Source organism: Takifugu rubripes, chromosome 19, assembly GCF_901000725.2.
Source record: "Takifugu rubripes chromosome 19, fTakRub1.2, whole genome shotgun sequence".
NCBI lineage: Eukaryota > Metazoa > Chordata > Actinopteri > Tetraodontiformes > Tetraodontidae > Takifugu > Takifugu rubripes.
Window position 1 is genome coordinate 2,124,857 of NC_042303.1, and position 19,762 is coordinate 2,144,618.

A 19,762-nucleotide genomic window follows, 5' to 3' on the forward strand; every position below is an offset into this window, starting at 1 on the left:
GTAAGTGACGGATCGGACACAGATGTATCACGCACGCAGACACTTCGTATAATATGTATATATGAATATATACGCGCACTGCTCATTTCAATGGTGCATATTTATTTTAGTGTGTATTTAATATATCAAATATACTGTATAATACATTGATTATGCACATATAATTTTACAGGCATAGATGACATTATCAAAAAAAAGACAATGAGATGATCACACCTCTAATTCTCGACACATTAAAATTTAAATTTAAATAGATTTGTTCAAAGAAAGCCACGAATGGACACACATTTATTTCAAATATCAATGGCTTTATTTTGTTAGATTTATAGATATATTTATGTATTATATAAGTGTACTTCTTACTTTGTTGGTTGATTATCATCTTTTGTTCAGCTTAACTTCAAAGGACATTACACTAAGACCAAGGCATTCCACATGATCATATCTTACAAAAGATTAAAGGAAACAGCATGACTGCTTTCACCAGTCTCTCTCTCTCTCTCTCACACACACACACACACACACACACACACACACACACACACACACACACACACACGGCACAGATCAGGGTCCGGGTGTGGTGGGAGGACTGGAAAATGCTCAAAGAAAGAGAAGAAGTTGGCACAGAGGGAGACAAGCAGACAGCGACGGTGGAAAGGGAGCGACGGTGGGTGCATGGCCAGAGCTGAAGGATTCTGTTGCATAGATCAAAGCAAACGGGACAGGGTGAAGACGCACACTGAGGAAACACGCGGTTCACATTCCTCCCTCGCGCGCGCGCGCGCACACACACACACACACAAGCAAGCACATGCACAAAGGCAAATCACCAGAGGTCAGCAAGGGGTCAGCGGTCATGGAGGTGGGCTCCTCCACGTGTCGGATTCTGACCAATTCCAAAACCGCTCAGCAAATACTGGAATCATCCAGATTCTGAGGAATGTTGTTAAACGTGTCGTCACTGTAGCTGCTCGGGTCATGACGGGACAAACACGTTGGGATAATCTCGGCTGCCTGCTGGTTAATTACCTGTCTGTGGCTGACGTGACGGGGCCTCGATGGGAGCATAAAATCACAGACTCCATTTGATAAGAGCAATGTTTATTTCCATGTCCTAAAAAGGCGGGGGCGGGGCTGCGAAACAGCTCTGTTGGAATTTGCTTGGTGCATCATCAAAATGCACTTAATTTCCTGCTGCTCGCACGTTAGTTTGAAGGCATTTTAGATTGAGAGGAGAGAAAATGAGCCCGCGGTCAGCGACACCATGTTATTACCGTCTTATAAACACACCATTCGCTCAGATAGAAGAGAAAACAAAGCATTTGTTTACTGGGTGAGAGAGGCAGGTGGGATGAGGACACCTCCAGGGCTGAGGCTTACCTGGAGCACACGGAGACTGTTTGAGGCCTTTTCACCGTCTCCCTCCTCCTCCTCTCACCAGGGGATGAGCGAGGGACACGTTTGGAAATTTGAGGCTGGATGCGTGGCGTGATGGGATGGGATGGGATGGGATGGGTGGACGGAGAGTCCGAATGAGAGAGGGGAAGAAGGGAGCCTTCCCTTCTCACCGACCCGTCCGCCAGATGTCTCACAGTTTTATTTCCTCAGCGTGTTTCACCTCACAGTGCAAATGTGGGCGGATGAAGTTGCGTCTTGTTCAGAAAATAAGGGGACACTTGGGATGTTTCATTCCATACTAAAACATGCAGAACACAGAACACTGAACACGTACACTCAACAGTTAGTTTTATCCAAATGCAGGTTTTTTGGGGTATTTTTTCAGACACAGAGTGGCTTCAGGCTACACAGAACACAAGGCAACCAATCGCACCAGATTAGACAGACTGCTTCAAACCACAAGTTTTGTATATATGTTATGCATGCCACATAGATGATATAATGTTTATACAAAATAACACCAATGCCTATTACTGTATATCATAGTAATTACAGAAAACAAGTCGCATTTAGTCTTTTTTGCAACGGTGTTGAGCTGAGAAACCAGAAAGGTCTGTGTGTTGGTGTCGACTCGACAGCAACACACAGACACAGGTGAATAGAAATATACAGATACGTACTGCATGTTCAATGGCAAAAGACCGTTTGCAGTTCATGTCAACGTATTCTGAGGCATGTTCTCCTCTCCAGATCTGTGAACAGGAAGCTGTGGTGAGAAAGGCAGTGCTCTGAGGTGGAAGCAACGGGAAAAGAAAAAACAAGTCCACTTCTTTTGTCCCCCCTCCCCACACACACACACACGCACACGCACGCGCACACACACGCACGAGTCCTCGTAGAGAACTGGTGGAGAACATTTCGACTCCGAAAGGAACCCAAGCGATAAAAGGACCTTGGGGAAGCTAAAGCCAGTTGATGGTGAGGGTCTTTGACCTCGAGGCTTTGCCGTTCGGGCAGCCGTGCAACAGACAGCCAGCAGCCACACAGAGGGGCAGCATTAAAGGGGTCCAGTGACAGCAAACACCCCCCCCCCACTCAAAAAAAAGGTTCAAAGCAACTGCTGGCAAAGGAAAGGGCAGAACAACGTACTTAAAGCTTTCCGGGGTGGTTCGTTTCATCACAGATGATGCTTATATGCTTCTGCCGGGCGGCAACCAGGAAGTGAAAGCGGTCCAGGACGCCTGACGGTGGCGCCAAAGGAAGATCTCCCTCACATTCAAGATCCTAAAAGAACCTGGGGCTGTTCACGCTAGAACAGCTGAGCTCGGCCCGTTAATGGCCGGCGGAGGTCTTCCTGGAGCCGAGCCGACGTCCAGAACGCTTTGGGTCAGAATTCTAAACTGTAGTTTCAATCTTTGTGTCATCCGCTGAGCTAGAACGGACAGACCAGGACTAGAAATGCCCCCACGGGCCACATTCCTTGTTGGTTTTGGGTTATAGCTTCATTGACTCCTGACGAAAGGAGGCCACAAACCTACAGACGGCTCTACTGCCCCCTTGGGCTTTACTGCCCCCCAGCAGGAGTCAATACCGCCAAAACTTGTGAGCTCTCAAATCTGAGCAGAGGTCTTATTTCCTGCTCTGATCCTGGGAGTGGCCAGACGTAGAATCTGACTCAGCAGATGTCAGCGTGATTAGATGTGAGCTTCAGAAAAGGTTCTGTGCAACTGAAGTTGTGACGCAAGTGTGTGTCGCCCTTTCTGGTGAATTTGGACGAACTGCAAAACCAAATCAGGGGTCACCGCTCGCTCAGAGAGAGCGCGCGCGCGTGTAAAAGAGGGAGATGGAGACTGTTGGGATTCCAATTGCTGCATGGCCAAAAGGAAGTAAACAAGCCATCGCAAATTTCTGAGCCCGAATATCGAGAGACCGAACTGACACAGGCGGCGGAAATGACACAGTTGACGTCAAGTTGATCTCACTCATGTCCTGCACCGTCACCAAAAGCTTCAGCTTATACACATATATTCATATATCTTCAAAATATTAAAAAGTACTGAATATAAAAATACAGAAGAATCGTAAAAAATGAGTAAAACATTGACGTTTCTATGAAAACCATGCAAGAAAGCTTCCCCGTTTAAGACTCTAAAGAAAGGGAATGGAAGGGACATGGTCAGATGAGACGCGGCCCACTGCCACCCGCGAGCGTGCGTGTAAACATCCTACAAGTCTTTAGAATTTGGTTCGGCAGTGATGACTGAAACATTTTGCTTCTCTTTTTTTGGTCATGTTTGGAGTAAAAGGCCGGGGAGGGGGGGGGTCAGGTATAGAAGGTCAAAGGAAACGTCGAGAAGGATGATTAAGAAACACAGACAACCTATAAAATATGGCTCTGGATTACATAGAGAGTCATCAGAGGGGAGAGGAGATCCCCAGTGATGAGAGGAGGTGGGAAATATGGCAGCAGTAGAACGACTGAGAACAACCACTGATCCAGTTTCTGTTCCTCAAGTATGACACCGAAAAAAATAAAAGTAAAATAAAATCCAGAACTGAAAATGGTCTTGAACAGACTTTTGGGACCCTGGTCAGAGATCCGTTTTTGTCTCCAGAGCGGACAGAAGAGGAAGCTTGAGACGATGAGTCGGCAGAAAAATGGACAAACTGGTCTTTTCTGAGAGCCTATGAGGACCGGGCCGATGGTTTAATGAGCATCTGTGCGTGGTAAACGGACTCAAACAAAGGTTACAGTCAGTGGGTGAAAAATGGCGTGTAAAAATGTCACGCGATGGCTGTAAATCGTGGCAGTCTTTCGGCTCGCACGTCAAAACCAACATCAATGTCACCTTCCAGCGTGTGGCGTTTACAACAGAGACAGCTGGTGAACGCCTGAGGCTGGCGTTCTGCTGCTTCAAAAGGAAAACAATCACCCAGTTAGTTAAGTAGTCGTTAGTTTGGGCCCCGTCAAGCAGTCGGTGTTTTAATAGAATCACAATTACAGAAAAAGCCATTTTTCTATTCCTGTAATTGCCATTGGACAAAAACACACCAAGAAAACTGTGAAACACACATCACATTTAGAAATTCATGCAGTTTCTGCTGCAACGGCTCCAGGAGGACGAGACCGTGAGCCCTGGTCCGCCTCTGCCGGCGCCGGCTCGGCCGGGCGGGGCTCCGAATCGACCGCGTGAGCGGCCCAATCACAGGGAAGCACGAAGGTTACGCCTATGCCGACTCGCCCCGCCCAGTTGGAGGAGAGGGATCTCAGCCGGGGGGGGCCCTCTCGCTGTGGAGGCAGCAGGTTCGGCCTGTGAACGGATCCTGCTGCAGCCCGAACCGCACAAACAGCGGGGAGGGTGGGGGGGGCCTCGAAACAGAGCTCCGAGTGTGGGCCCAAGTTCATGCAATTCAACACAACTGAAACAAACATGCATCCCACTAGAAGGAAGGAAACAATCACGCTTCTGTTTCCTGGTGACCACGTGGTGAATGTACAAGCGGGGGGGCGGGGGGGGGGGACCCGGACCCTGACGGCAGAAGTCAGGACCCCCCCCCCTGGTAGTGCAGAGATCGACCTTGCTGCCACGCGGGATAATTCAGGAGAGGAAAGATTCCGTTTTTTCACATGCAACATGGCAGCGAAAATGGGGGGGGAAAAAACAAAAACAGATACAGACGGCGGAAAAAAGCGAGGAACTTTTTCTAGACTGTAGTGTCGCGCACATCTGAAGACTGGAAGTCAATCCGCCTTTACAGGTTATAAAAACAAACAAAAGAGTTAGTTTTGCCTAAAAATCTTCTGACCGAACCCACATGTTAGCAGTGTGGAGGCGTGAAGGCGCACGGACGCTGCGCTCCTTTAAAAGTCTGTTGCAGTTGGGTTTTTTTCCTTTTTTTGGGCTTTTTCTTTTTTGAAGTATTAACACAGAAATGGAAACGCTAGTAAGAATACAACATGCTGCTGCCAAGTCCCACAAAGATCTGACCCAGTAGCATCTGAAAGCTTTTCAAAAAGTAAAAAAATAGACACAAATGGATGTCGGGAGGCCGTCCACGGTGGACCCTTGTGGAGGCGGCGTGAATTACAGGCAAGGTTGGTATGAACATGAACACAGCACGTTGAGATGGAAGTGAGGAGGCGACGATGGAGCCGCGAACGGGACCTCCCTCCTCGACGCCACAGTCCGGTCGGTGGTGGGACGGATACTGCTGACCACGAGGAGGGAGGAAGAGGAGGAGGTGCTCAGATGGAGGACTCGTGGCCGTGGGGGAACGCGCTGGGCGGCTCTCCTCCTGAAGCTCCGGAGGACGCACCGGGGAGGGGGTCGATCTCATCTCCGGTCTCCTCTATGGGCGGGATGTGGGCCTCCTCTTCGGACAGGGGCACAAACTCGGGATGGGCCATGAAGCTGTGGATGGAGCTACGGGATTCTGGGCTCCGCAGCCCCTCGTACAGGGAGCTACGGAACGCGTTCACCACTTTAATCTAGGGGAAAGAGAAGAAGAACGTTAGGATGTCAGCGGGTCACATCTGGATTCCGCGAAGGTGACCGACGGGACGCGGGGGAGTCGCGAGGTTGAATCTGGGGCGGGAGGGGTGAGACCACAACACAGGGATGAAAACACAAACAAATCCACAAACATTCACATCAAGAAGGTCCATCATGTTGGAGGCAGCGAGAAAAATGCCCATGTGTGGAGGAGCATGCCAGTTCTCACACACACACACACACACACACACTCACACGCGCGCTTCATTATGTGTCCAAAAACAGGGGGAGGTTTTCCAGGAAATGTTGAAGTAAACAAATGGGGGATCCGTCTTTAGGAAGTGGCTTCGGCTCAGCAGAGCTCTGACCCCTGCTGGCAGCCGCTGGCTCCACCCACGTCTGATCCTTTGGAACCGCTATTTCACACCCGAGGACGCCGTCCTCGATCCCATCTAAAGACATCAAGCGCTGGCTGGGTCGCTTCCTCGGAGGTCTTTGGTGGAAGACGGGCTCCACTTTGGTGTGGAAATCCTCAAACCTGACTTTGACTTCCGACCTGAGCTGCGGTACATAAAAACCTGCTTTGCTAACAGACCTTCAGCCTGCTGCTACCAGCCAGCGTTTGAGTTCAACAGGAAATGAGTGGAACACGATTGCCTTGATCTTAAGTACGGCTTCACGACATACTCCGCTTAGAAGTTTTGGACAGGACACAAGAGGACTGTGTCACATCCCTGCAGCTAAAAGCGGAACGGTGAGAGATCAATTGTGTTTAAAGCTGATTTAATGTTTTTAAGGACGGGACGAGAGCTTCTGTGTTTTTAAATGCCCTGAAACGCCTGTGAGGGGGTTCATGAAGACATGTTTAACAGGCCCGACCAGGAGAATCAAATACTAATCTGCTAATAAAGATTCATCAGGTTTAATCCAGCAGACTCCACAGAGATTACGGGTGGTTTACGGTGCTGTCGTCCTCATTTCTTATATTTTGGCACGTTTGTCTCATTTATCAGCGTCGGACTCGCTGGTTGCCGTTCTGCTGCATAACCCGAGCAGAGGGACGGATCGTCTTCTTTGGGATTTTCTGGTAGACGGCAGAATTCCCGGGTCAATTACCGCCCAGCCAACCATCCCAGGGTCCTAGCAGCCGCCAGAACCGCGGCGTCTGACCTTGTCATCATTTAAAACTGCAGTTTTCACCTCCGCGGGTCATGGCTGTCTGATATTAAAAGACGGTTTGATGGTCTGGAACACAAGTGTGACAAATATGCAAGAACACGAGGAGTCGGGAAGAGGAAACTCCCTTTACAAGCACCGTCGGTGACGCGCTTCATTAAATAACACTGCGGGTTCAAAGTCCTGGAGAGCTACTGCACACACACACACACACACACACACACACAGTACTGCTGTTAAACCACAACCGACTTGCTGGGCCTGGTAGATTTAGAAGCTGCTCAGGATTAAGTTGTCGGGCCGATTCCGGAGCAAAAGGGGAACCGGACATTGGTTTGGGTGGTGTGTGACAGGTTCAACCTGTCGGACAGCAAGTCTCATCGTGGTTTAGAGATGCAGGTTAAGGTTTACGCTCCTCAACATGCAGCTGTTGGCTGACAGAAGCAGAGAAGAAGAAACGCAGGAAAAGAAGTAAGAAAGAGGAAAACGGAACGGGCATGACACAAAGATGGTCGGAAACATGACCCGAGCAGGTTGTCTGCACGTTTTGTTTTGTTCTATTTCTTTTAAAGACAAAAGGGCCGACACATTCAAAACTAGGAGTTATTGTACGTGTCGGGTTCTTGTCACTTGGTTACCGACCGACCTCTACTGGGAACATTTTAAAAAGGGCATTTTAGGTGCCATCTGGATACATTTTGAAGAGAGCTGTGCCCGCTGGCGTTCTCTAATAGCTACCAGTCAGCAGCGCTCCAAACCAGGCTTCACGCTAAAGGCTGGTTTTATGTGGTTTACGCGTGAACTTTACTAAACCCCGATACGCTGGCCGTTACCCGTGGCGCGCCACTGCTGGTTAACGGGACGGAGCGGATTCAGGAAGGGTTATTTGTGGGGTTTGAGAAGATGTTAACGTTTGAAATCACTTCATGTGACTTTATCAGTCATTCAATGTCACGGTTACATGCACGGACTAATCCACATGTGTGCAGCGCTTCCTCGCCCTTGTTCCTTTTAATCTCCTACATTCAGACAATCCTTTCTCTTTACCAAGTGTCCTAATTGTCTCAGGTCTTATGTAAATTGCTGGGATGTTTTTGAAGCTGGTAAGAGCTAAAATTAGGAGGTGCAGACACCTACTGAAGACAGAAGCACTGCTGGTGACACATGCAGCCTTTAGCCTTTCATGCACATCAAGCACAGAAAATAACTCCAGCTTGATGATGCAAGGAGCATGCTGGCCTTTCATCACCAACTCACTGCCTGCAGTAGAGGAGGAAGCAGCAGCGGGAGGGGGCGGGGCCCCAGATGAGTTGGTTAGAGAAGAGGAGGGGCTAAGCCCCACGTGGGTGGGGCTAGAGAGAGTTTTGGCGGCAGTGGCGTCATTGTGCTGGCTGACGACGGAAGGCTGGCGGCGTAGAGCACCGGGAACCGGCGCCTGGCCACTCTGGAAGGTATAGACCACATCCATCTGAAGGAAGGACAGCCACAACACAGTTAGAGAGCAGACGGGGAGCGCAGAGAGAACGGGCAAAAGAAACGGGAAGGAAGACGTTTAGAGGTTACAACAGAGTTTAAAGGTTAGAGTTCACCGTTTCTCTGTAAAGCACAATCAAAAGACAAAAAGAGATTAAAGCAGTGGAATCGGAGGAGAAACTACAGTTACAAATGTCTGAGGGTAACAAACAGCTGTAAAGTAGCATCTGGGATCATTGGAGACGAGCAATCGCCCTGCGAGCATCCTGGAGCTGTAGGGAGAGAGGAAAACCGTGGGTCTCCAAAAAGGTTCGCAAGTTAGTGGAAACATGTGCACAGAGCAATGGAATAAGGAAGGAAGCATTTATGAAGTGGTTCAAAAAAGAAAGCAAACAAAAGAGGCCCCTTTAGAGGACAGGAGGAAGAGGAGACGGTGTGAAACTTTCTTCAGCTATTCCCCCACTGTATCTGACTGTTGAGGATTTGCCGGCACAATGCTGCCCACAAGGATTAGAGAGGAGGAGGACAGTAAGAGGAGCGTGAAGAGATAAGAACCTAATTAGCTTGCAGCCTTTTGTTGCCTCCCCCTGGATCTCTCCGTCTTTTATCCCCAGAAGGAGGGCAGATTAATATTACAGAAACACAGATATAAAGAGCTAGGTTTTTTTCTTTAAAGTGCGTGTTATATTAGCGGGACAGCAAAGCCAGTTTCCCTTTGTCTCCCAAACTAATCTGGAGCCTCACAACTATTAATCACAACATCTCCTGCCTGAAAGCAGCATCGCGGCCAGTTTGGAAATGCCAGCATGAGTCATTTGCGCTCGATTTGGGGAATCTTGGGTCTTCTTCTTCTCCCCCGGTTCAAACCTGAACCTCTTTTTCTCGCTGGAACTGTCAGTCAATGATGCCCACCAGGGAATGACAGCGATCATCTCTATTGTGGCGCCTGCGTCTTCGACGCTGATGCGTTAAAAGCAGAAAACGGGATCCCTGCCCAGTTCGGCAGGGATCAAATTGCGTCGTCTCAGGAAAACTGGGTCAGAGCCTCTCCGACGCTGCGGCTCTTGTAGGCTGTTTGCCGTCTGCAGCGGTTTGTATCCATCAAAAATGACTCTCGACCCGACAAGCTCGCGGCGGTTTTAGCAACAGAAGCAGGACCGACACAATATTAGTAGGGGCTTATAATATCACGCCCGATCGGTGGGTAATTTAAAGATTCAGAGCAAAACGAACGTGATGTGACACAATATTAACACAGAGGGCCAATATTCACCTTTACGGATTAAAATACGGTCCTCGGGGGGGGGGGGGGGCAACCAAAGCCAGAAATAGACACATGTATGCAGGACTAATGCAAATTGTTTTCTACAGACAGGGAAAACATTTGATTTTATAATTGTGTTGTAAGGCCGATTTTAACCAACAGATGTCAACAGATGCCAAGTTTCGAAGCTCCTAGGTAGTGTGAGGGGGAGGTGTGTGTCCATATGAGTGTAGCAGTGATGGAGTGCACAGTCAGTGGACGTGACCCTAATAACACACATGTGACTGACGCTGCCTGTCCCACAGGACGTGGGGCCCTTCTAGGCTGGTGATGATGATGATGATGCTCACAAGTGATTGTCTGTCACTACCATTGTTGCTTCACTCCCCTCATTAATGCGTTATTTACATTAATATGCAGTAATTCACGTGGCAAAATGTGGTAATCGTATCCAAGAGTTAGAGCTGGTAACTGAACATGACTCGGCATCGGATTGATGATGTTTATGTCGCTCCAAATCCCCAAAAAAATCAGCCCCATCTAGTTTTTAGGAGAGCGCATCCTCTGTCGCACTTGTTTGAATCCTGAGGGGACGGGAATCTGTCAAGCCCAATGACAGATGATGAGAGAGGCCAAGGCTGGGGAAATACAGGGCTGGAAAAGCCTCCTCTATGCTACAGTAAAGTAAGTAAAAGTAAGCTAAAGCTAAAGGAAGTCAAGCCCACCCTGGCCGCTACCACGCTGAACACTTTAAAGGAAGGAAGAGGGCTCTCGTAAAGACAACGGCCCCTTTTCCACCAACATTCCCAGGAATTTTTATGACTGCATGTCAGCATCAGTACATTTCAGTGTGTTTAATCACGGCGGAAGGTGGGAAAGAGCTGCGCTAACTTTATCTTGCGGGGGAATGTAAACAGTAGTCATGGCAACTGCAGTGTGCGCCAGCAGTACACACTAAACTGTAGAACAGAGGCAACGACCGACGCGCTGCCGGGTGACCTTACAGCCGTTACCCTGGTTTCATAGATAATACCTTAGGTTAGCATTAACAACCTGTGCCTTTGGCCTTAATAGCTGGCTAAACACGAAACACGGCCCAATATGGAGCTCCGTCTGTGCGCGGGTGACTGCAAATTAAAAATATTTATTGAAAAATGTGCAAAGACAGTAAGACAGCAGTGGAAAATATTACTTTTTGTGCTGGGAAGATCTGCCAAACAATGAAAAGATACACGTTAAGAATAATAAATATGTAAAACAATGTATAAGTATAGGCTGCCCAAAAAGCTACTTGTTATATGTTTATTCCCTCCGTTGCATTTGTGTTTCGTCAGACCATAAATCCTTCCATGCTGAGGTGCCTGCAGACCAATTTCAACTGGGTCGATATTCCCAGTTTGCACAGACCCACAAATCCTAAATTATAGCCGATGACTAATTCTCCCCTGGGTGAGAATTCATCCCCACCCTGAAAGATCCCTTTACACAGGATGATGGATGTGTTGGACATCATCAAGCTTTTATTTGCTGCGGGGGCACTTATCCCAAGTCCTGTTCTAAATATCTGAGAACAACACAGGAAGCCACGGATCACGGAAAACCTTCTCTCTGTGTGTGTGCGGGGCAGAGAACAGCGTGCAGCTCTCTGGAGGAGGACAGGACAGCCACCGTGGCGCTCTTCCAGGGCACAAAAGGACATCCAGATGTTGGACCGCTCTTGTAAATGTGTGAAGGTCAGAGTGAGAGAACGAAACCGTCCCTCTTCCATTTCCGTATTCGGACAAAAATGATGCTAAACGCTAAAGTAGCTCCAAGAGATGGTCGAGTAGATGTATTCTATTATCACACTTAAGTACTTAAATACGGCTTTCTTTTTAAAAAGATTAAACATTTGTTCATTTGAGTCTAGAACTTGCATCTGTGGGACCTACAGTCAGTCACTTGTCTTTCTAAATGTATCCCTTGGATAGAGAATAAATGGGAAGTCCGACTGTTGCCGGGTGTCATGGTGAGCTGCAGGTGATGTACCTGTGTCTGGATGCGGTTCAGACCTCTGAACCACAGGATCTGGCCTCTCCTCAGCTCCATCTCGGCGTGGTCGATCTCATCGGTGTCTTCCGTCAGCTCCTCCTCGTGGATCTCCTCCTTCGTTATGCCGTGGCCGGCCTCCTTCAGGAACGTCAGGTGCTGAGTCGGGATGCTCGTGACCAGCTGACACGCAAACAAAAATGTTCCAGATTATTGTCTGAGGTGATAATCCTGATAAACAGCCCCCAGTTTGGGCGTAGCGACCAGTGCTACTGCCAGTATTAGCACCAAGAATAACGGAGCTGCTTGTATAAATGATTCCCTGTCGATTTGATGTGTTCGTGGATACAGAAAGAGGAACTGACACCTTGGGTTCGGCCTCCGCGTGTGGTACTGCTTTCAAGTGCTGAACAAATCTCCATGACAATAGTTGTGATGGCAACCTTGCAATGGCCCATATGTAAAAGGCAGCTTCTTTTTTTTTCTCACACCGTGAAACTCATCAGTATTCATTGTTTCGGCCCAGTGCTCATGTTGGTTTCTACTTTGACAGGCTGGTAGGAGAAGACCATGAATGCGCTTCTTGTCTGACCTGTCCCCACAGCAGCTCCCCGACACCGATGAACACACACCACAACCACTGGTCGATGGTCAGGGCGGTGCAGGAGAAGGGCTTCCCACCAAACTGAACAATGACGATCTGAGGAGAGCAAATAAAAGTCAGGTTAATGATGAAATGAAATGAAATGAATATTTTGAATGTCGATCATGTGACTCATTTAAAACAAAACGATGCAAGAAAATCAGTAGTGACCCATTCCAGCCACATGAGGGCAGTAGCTGTCATGCAAGGCCCCCAGGCCCCACTGCACCAACAGGGGCTGTGAGGACGCCACCCTTTACAACCACTGGATCATCAATATCATAACGCATGTCTATTCCTCCCACGTGTTCCTAACGAGTGTCCTGCTGGAGGAAACCTTGCAGGACTGACAGTGATCTTCCTGTACCGCTGTTGCCTTTTCCAGCCCGACCCTAAAAGGTAAAGCAGCGGCTCATAAATCCCCACCGTGCTGTTTAAAAACAGTACTGTTTAAAAAGAGTACGCCATAAAAGATGAGCAGGAGGAAACGTTCTGTGGCCACCAGCTGCAGAACCATTCCCGACTTCAGGTTCCAGAGTTCCGAAAATCCAACACGATGGGTTCGCGTTCCCTCGACTCATTTAGAGTAAATGATTAAATTCACCTCTGTGAGTACGTGGCTCCATTCGTTACCTGCAGGACGAAGGTCCCCAGCACCACGCTGCAGAAGATGGGGTTCCTGTAGATGCCCTCAAACACGTTCCGTTCTCCGTGTATCTTCCTGGCGTTGATTTCATTGAAGAGCTGCATCATGACGAACACGTTGAAGACGATGGTGTAGTGCTCGGAGGGGGGGGAATGCAGAGGGGTGTTTCGGCCGCTGTCGATGTTGAAAATCTTCTCGCCTGTTGAACACCGAAGGGTTTGATCGCAGAGAGCCTGGCGCGACAGGAGCAGGTGAGTTCTCGTGACTTACCCGCGAACAGCAGGGTGAAGATGATGATGAGTTGGTAGACGGCGTGGCCCAGGATGTTCTTCATCATGGTCCGGGAGATCAGGGGCTTGTTGCGACCGTATGGTTTACGCAACAGCAGAGACTCGGTGGGCGGCTCGGTGGCCAACGCCAGAGACGCCAAAGTGTCCATGATGAGGTTGACCCAGAGCATCTGGACGGCCTTCAAGGGCGAGTCCTGTCGGAAGACTTCAGTGTTTTTCACGTGATGCGTTTTGGGCAGTCTAATAAAGGCATCGTCTACTCCCATAAACCCCTGCGTGTGTACGGTAAAGCCAAAATAACTTTTATCTGACCTGCTGACAGCCTTTAAACCTGTTTTACAAAGCCACGAGAATAGAGGCTGACCTGCTGATCATGACTAACTCAGAGTAACCATGCCAACGGTACGACGTTTGATATGGCGGCGTACACAAACGCAGCAGCATCACGTCATAAATCAGGAAAGCACCATAAACATTCAGGACAGTGACACTCAGGAAAACCTGGTCATAATACAATCGGCAGTGTTTTAAGTGGAAAAACAACAATAATTCTACAACCATGCCCAAGGAATGATGGTGAGTAGAGGCTAACACAACCCTTCCAGCATGGAAACACAGCATCTTCAGGATCAACGCATTTATCTGTGATGAGAGGTTCTATCCCAGGTCATGGCCGCTGCACTCTGCCCACCTGAGTGATGCAGGCCCCGGTGAAGGCCACGATCACGGCCACCACGTTGACCGTCAGCTGGAACTGCAGGAACTTGGAGATGCTGTCGTAGACGTTCCTTCCCCACATGACGGCCTTGACGATGCTGGTGAAGTTGTCGTCCGTCAGGATGATGTCAGACGCCTCTTTGGCCACATCAGTGCCGGCGATTCCCTGATGAGGAGCAGAGGAGGGGGTTGCGAACCACGTTTTCACGTGTAATGTGCTTCACCTGTGTCTAGCTTCACCTGTATCCAACAGTTTGATCTAGAAACAGTTTCTAAAGATTTATCACATTTATCTCCATTCACAGACGCAGATTTTCCCGCAGGACAGTTTTAAAACCTGTTTAATATTTAAAAACCGATGTAACCGTTAGCAGACGCTTTACATGACAGTTAATTACAGAAGAAATAAAGAAAGAAAATGAACTTTTTACCTTTTTTAATGACCAGAATGAGATAACTGAGCAGCACTAGTGCTCGATATAAACCTAGAGACAGGCACAGTAATGGGCAGCGATCAAGACGGACTGGGATAATCCACTCTTATCTTATTCCAGCAGCTGTGTGCACTATATAAAATATAATATATATGCACTATAAAATACCCTTATGTAAAGCTACTGAGGGCGGGACGCCCACGTAACCCTCTCCTGGCACGATGCTGGGTTCATGCACGCTTGCTTGTTTTTCCACGGATCGGACTGGATGCATTGAATAAAATGTGCTTTCAGTTAACCCTGACTTCATATATTTAGCCACATGTCCCGACAGCAATAGCTAAACCCGGATGTTTCCGCCTGACACTGCATCCTTGAATATAAAGATGGACAAAGTTCCACCGTACTCCTTACAAGTCAAAGCTCTGGGCCGCACCAGTTCCAGGGGCATTATCAACACGATCATTTTGACTATAAAATGAATGCAATTAGGACTTTAATTGGAATAACGATTTAGTGAAAGCAACGCGCCTCATCCGAGTTTGGATTAGAGTTTTAATTAGCTCACAGTCTTTTATAAATGATGCAAAACTGGCAGCAGGCGCTGCGCATTGATTACTTTCAAATTAATTACAGAGATGGACAAACGTGCCGTATAATGAAGAGTGCAGGGTTCGTTCAACAATGCGTCTTTATCTGCACTTTTTCATCCTCGAGTGGACTTTTATGCTATGAAGTTTTAGTGTGAAGGCAGCAGCACGTATGTGTTCATGGTTGGTTTAAAACAATATGCAGTGCTAGAAAGTGGTGTTATTAAGTCTTTTTTAATTCTCTGGAGGACTCTACGGTGGGATGAAAGTGATCCGTTTATCAATATCGCTGCTTTGGAGGGTTCCACACGCGAGACCTCATGTTGTTCCAGGAAGGTACCCAGAGATGGAGGCTCGAGACCAATTTAGGAGGCAGGAGCTGTTACTGTGACAGCAATTTATGCAGATAGACCCACTAAAAGATCATGAAGGTGAGTCTCTTTAGTGAGTCAAATGAACCCTCAATCAGATCACACAGGGTATTAAATAATGGGAGCTAATCATAGAACACAAATAAAAACAAATGGTCCAAAAGTAAATCAGCTAGTGAGAAATCCTCACCGTTGTGTTTAAAAAAAGCTTGAATTCCTATGTAAGAGACAGCAGCTCGGGCAGGAGCCATGACGGATGACAAATATGAGGCAACAGACACGTCTTGGAGCCATTTTTAAGAAAGGAAACAGTGAGCACATGACCAGTTACTGAGCGTGGCTCTGCTGAAAAGGTCTCCAGATGTTGCGGCTTGTGGGAATGCAAATGGCACATATCCTAAAAGTAGCTATTAGCATTACTTCCTTTCTTATTGCTTCCTGTCACGCGCGCCTGGGCACATGTACTGCAGCTAAATGCGCTGATCACAAATGGGAGATCCAGAAAGAGAGCAAAGTGAAATTCGGAACACTACTTGGTCCTGTGTCGTATCCCAACTGTAACGAAAGCAGCTGGTTGGAACACAGATGCTCCGTCAGTGAAAGAGCTTCTCGGCTGTTGTGGTGGAAACAGTTTCAATCGCGCGTTTGTAGTCAAAGCGGTCTGATCCTCTTAACCCTTCGCAGCGCAGTCCCACATTAGAAGAGCGGCTCTAAAACTGTTTGAAATGGACCAGAGAGAAAAGAGAGCGAGACAATGGACGACCCTGCGGCGTGTGATCCAGGTCGCCGGGGGAGCCAGTGCACAAACAACTGAACCAGGAGGCTTTCCAGCTCGCCAACATCCCAGCGGAGGGCACTGGCGACTCAACTGCCGCGATCATCTGTACTGCTGGAGAACTGGCTACATCTGTCTGCACTTATGCCTGCCTCAAAATGCCCAGATGTGCAAACAGCTGCGTGCCTTTTGGGGCGTTTGTTTTCCTTTTTTTGCAGGGAGAAAATGGGATCAGCTTTGTCAACGCCAGCCTGTTTACACGCTTTCACTGAATAACAGCAGAGGAGCAGAAACCGCTGAAAATGGTTACCATGGCAAAGCCGACATCTGCCTTCTTGAGGGCGGGGCCGTCGTTGGTCCCGTCTCCCGTCACTGCCACCACCTGTCGGGTTTCGCCCACCGTGCTATCGATGATACCTGAGCAGGGGGAAAACAAAGCAGATGTTCTCTGTTGGGGCTGAGATGAATAAAGGTTTTCCTGTGGTCAGACCTGGACGCCAGCAGCTCTGTTGACTATGCTACGGTTCCATATACAGTAGCAAACACGGCGTTGAAGATCAAAGCCGAGCATCAAAGTACAAACGGACAGACACCGGCAGCAAATCCATTAGAAGGAACCCACCTTTGACGAGAGTGTGCTTATCTGTCGGTGAGGACCGAGCCAGAACACGCAGTTTGGGCCAGACCTTGTCCAGGCGTTCTTGCTCGACCTAAAGATCAAATATGAAAGGCAGCACTTAATTCTAACGGCGCTCTCATGGAACGCTCCCTCTGTTGGAACACTGACTCCCGCTGCGTTCAGCACCAGAAGGTAAAACAGGCGTTTGCCTCAACACCAGCGCGTCCGCCCGTCTCACCTCGCCTTTGTCATTCCTAATTTGCTGATTGAACTCCTTGCCCTCCAGACACAGGAAGTCCTCCCCAGGAACAATGATGCCACACTTGGTCGCGATGGCCCGGGCGGTGTTGATGTTGTCCCCGGTAACCATGCGCACCGTGATGCCCGCACGCTGGCATTTAGAAATAGCTTCAGGTACCTGAAATAAGAATCAGAGATGCTAGACAGTGAAGAATGAGCGCTACACTCAGCTCTCAGACAGCGCACGCAACACAAGTCGACTAGTTTCTCCTCAGATTTACAACGTGCAGTCGCCTTTTGCGTCAGAATATGAAAATAAGAAGCCGACAAGCATTCAGAACGACTGCTTCGGTCCCACAGCTGCGCGGACAACAACAAACAGTGCGTCTGTCCAGTTATTACATCCTGTCTGTGCCCTTTGATCACTGACATTACAGCGACAGACAGGATCGATGCTTTCTGGGCTTTATTACGGGCTTCATTTAACATCACAGCATCAGCGCTCGCGCCCACAGGTTCCGCGGATTTCAGCTCCACTCTTGTTTCATTCAGGTATAAATTCAGGTATAAATTGTCTCATCAATGCCAGTGTCAGACAAGATTACGTCGAATTTTTAAAAAAAAATGAAAAAAGAGAGAGTTCCGCATATGCGAAAGCATAATGTTGCGGTTTATTCCTAACAAGTGAAGCTCTTAATCCGGCGCTGGTGGCTGTGGCTCAGTGATCAAAAGGTTTTTCATCCCAGGCTTCTGCGCTCTATGTGCTCATGTGTCTTTCAGCCCGTCACTGAGCAGCCCGGTCCTCCAGACGCTGCGTTGTCATTATCCAAACACATGAGAAAGGTTGGAACATAAGAACCCAGTGGAAGATTACGTGTGTATGTAACACACAAGCCTATTGTTAGCTCGGTGACGGCTAAGGGGAAGCGACCCTGTCGAGCAGAGAGGTCTAATCGAGCCCGCAGTCAACTGCTGAGCAAGCAGGGTGGAGACACGCGCCACGAGATACAGTCGTGAGGCGCTCTGACAGACGTTCGGCGGCAGGGACGGTCGCGTCATCTTCAGCCAGCGAACGAACCATCCAGGGCGCGTACCTCGGGTCTGACGGGGTCTTCGATGCCGACGACGCAAATGCAGGTGAGGTCGTTCAATATGTCATTCTCCGCGTCCCAGTTGGGCTCGCCTGCCTCGGCGGGGAAGTCCCTGTACGCCACGCAGATCGTCCTCAGTCCGTCGCAGGCCATCGGCTCGATCACCTTCCGAACCATCTCGTCCCGATCTTTCAGCTTAAATGCACGAGGCTGACCCTGGTTGTCCAAGATGCGGGAACACCTGGAAGAGGAGACGGAAAGAAGCGTTTTAGCCGCACCTTCAGCGAGACGTTCCTGGACTTTCCTTTCATCTGATCTCTTACTTCCTCAGGACGATCTCCGAAGCTCCTTTACTGTACATGCGGAACCCGCCATCAGCGTTCTTGAGCACTGTGCTCATCGACTTCCGAGAGGAGTTAAAGGTATAAACCTTATAAAGTTTCTCTTCGGGAATCTCCTCTCTGATTGGCTGGTAGTCCCTCTTCAGCTCCAGCACCAAACCCAGTAAAGAACATTCCGTCTTGTTGCCTACGTGTCGGGGCAGCCCCCCTTCTTTCTCAGGAGGCTAAAAACAAACACAGTTTCAACACGATGTGAGGCGGATGTGTGGAAGCGCGAGCTGCGAGATTCGGTATCGCAATAGCCTGGCGAGTCGTCAGGTAAGGTGATTTAACTCGTGCGTGGCCAAATCTTCCTTATCCATGAACTTTAGGAATTGAACAGCAAAATCTGGGCAGCAGACAGGTGTCTGTGCAGCAAGATCCCATTAGCGAAAGAATCCTAAAAGTGACTGGCATCACACTAATAAATCTCAATTTAAAGTCACATTTAAAGCTGCTTTTGCCCCTTCTGTGCTTTGACAGCTGGGACGGACTCACCAGTATCTTTGTAGTGTAAGCTGAATTGATGGAGATGCTGTTGACCAATATTTCCAGTGTCTCCGGTTTGATGTTTTCCGGTTCGGGGACGGTTTTGTAGTGTGTGTCACCGATATACGCCTGCACCACTGTCATGCGGTTCATAGTCAGCGTTCCCGTCTTGTCCGAGCAGATGGCCGTGGCGTTGCCCATCGTCTCGCAGGCGTCCAGGTGACGCACCAGGTTGTTGTCCTTCATCATTTTCTAAACCGCAGAAAAGAAGGCACAACTGTCCGAACGCTGTCAACGCAGTTTAAAATCATTTTGGGCGACCGGACGCTACTAACCTTGACGGAGTAGGCCAGAGAGATTGTTACAGCAAGAGGTAGTCCCTCAGGAACCGCCACCACCAGGACGGTCACACCGATGATGAAGAACTTGACAAAGTACTGAATGTAGATCGGGGTGCACTCGGCAATCCAAGAGCGGCCCTGAACTCCAAAGGTGTCGATCACAAAGTACAGGATGAGGATGATGACCGTCACCGCCGACATGATCAGGCCTGGGAAGAGGCAGCAGAATGCCGAGAGCTTCAACACAAATACGCACTCTTTTGTACAGGAGATGTGCCAATTGTAGGTGTAAAAATGACTG

General features: G+C 48.7%; 1 protein-coding gene and 1 long non-coding RNA gene across 5 annotated transcripts in view; one reads left to right on the top strand and one right to left on the bottom strand.

The window, feature by feature from the left end:
* Window positions 1-287: 287 nt before the first annotated feature.
* LOC101079469 (plasma membrane calcium-transporting ATPase 2-like) overlaps window positions 288-19,762 on the bottom strand; it is a 54,933-nt gene continuing 35,458 nt past the window's right edge. For 2 of the 4 annotated variants that reach the window (XM_029826248.1, XM_029826246.1), the window contains 14 exons: window positions 19,456-19,670; window positions 19,130-19,372; window positions 18,575-18,816; window positions 18,255-18,492; window positions 17,159-17,338; window positions 16,924-17,011; window positions 16,612-16,718; window positions 14,106-14,297; window positions 13,395-13,608; window positions 13,112-13,323; window positions 12,428-12,535; window positions 11,836-12,018; window positions 8,328-8,538; window positions 5,752-5,890 (listed from right to left, as the gene is read on the bottom strand). In XM_029826248.1, coding sequence (XP_029682108.1) covers window positions 5,886-5,890; window positions 8,328-8,538; window positions 11,836-12,018; window positions 12,428-12,535; window positions 13,112-13,323; window positions 13,395-13,608; window positions 14,106-14,297; window positions 16,612-16,718; window positions 16,924-17,011; window positions 17,159-17,338; window positions 18,255-18,492; window positions 18,575-18,816; window positions 19,130-19,372; window positions 19,456-19,670 — 2,438 coding nt within the window. In that variant the 3' untranslated portion in view covers window positions 5,752-5,885. Of the gene's footprint in view, window positions 5,891-8,327; window positions 8,539-11,835; window positions 12,019-12,427; window positions 12,536-13,111; window positions 13,324-13,394; window positions 13,609-14,105; window positions 14,298-16,611; window positions 16,719-16,923; window positions 17,012-17,158; window positions 17,339-18,254; window positions 18,493-18,574; window positions 18,817-19,129; window positions 19,373-19,455; window positions 19,671-19,762 lie in introns of all 4 variants that reach the window. The other 2 variants (XM_029826247.1, XM_029826245.1) reach the window with 1 other exon arrangement.
* On the top strand, window positions 8,511-12,526 carry LOC115246808 (uncharacterized). The gene is made up of 5 exons (XR_003885876.1): window positions 8,511-8,647; window positions 11,435-11,540; window positions 11,778-12,057; window positions 12,187-12,295; window positions 12,389-12,526. It is a non-coding gene; the product is annotated as an uncharacterized lncRNA (long non-coding RNA).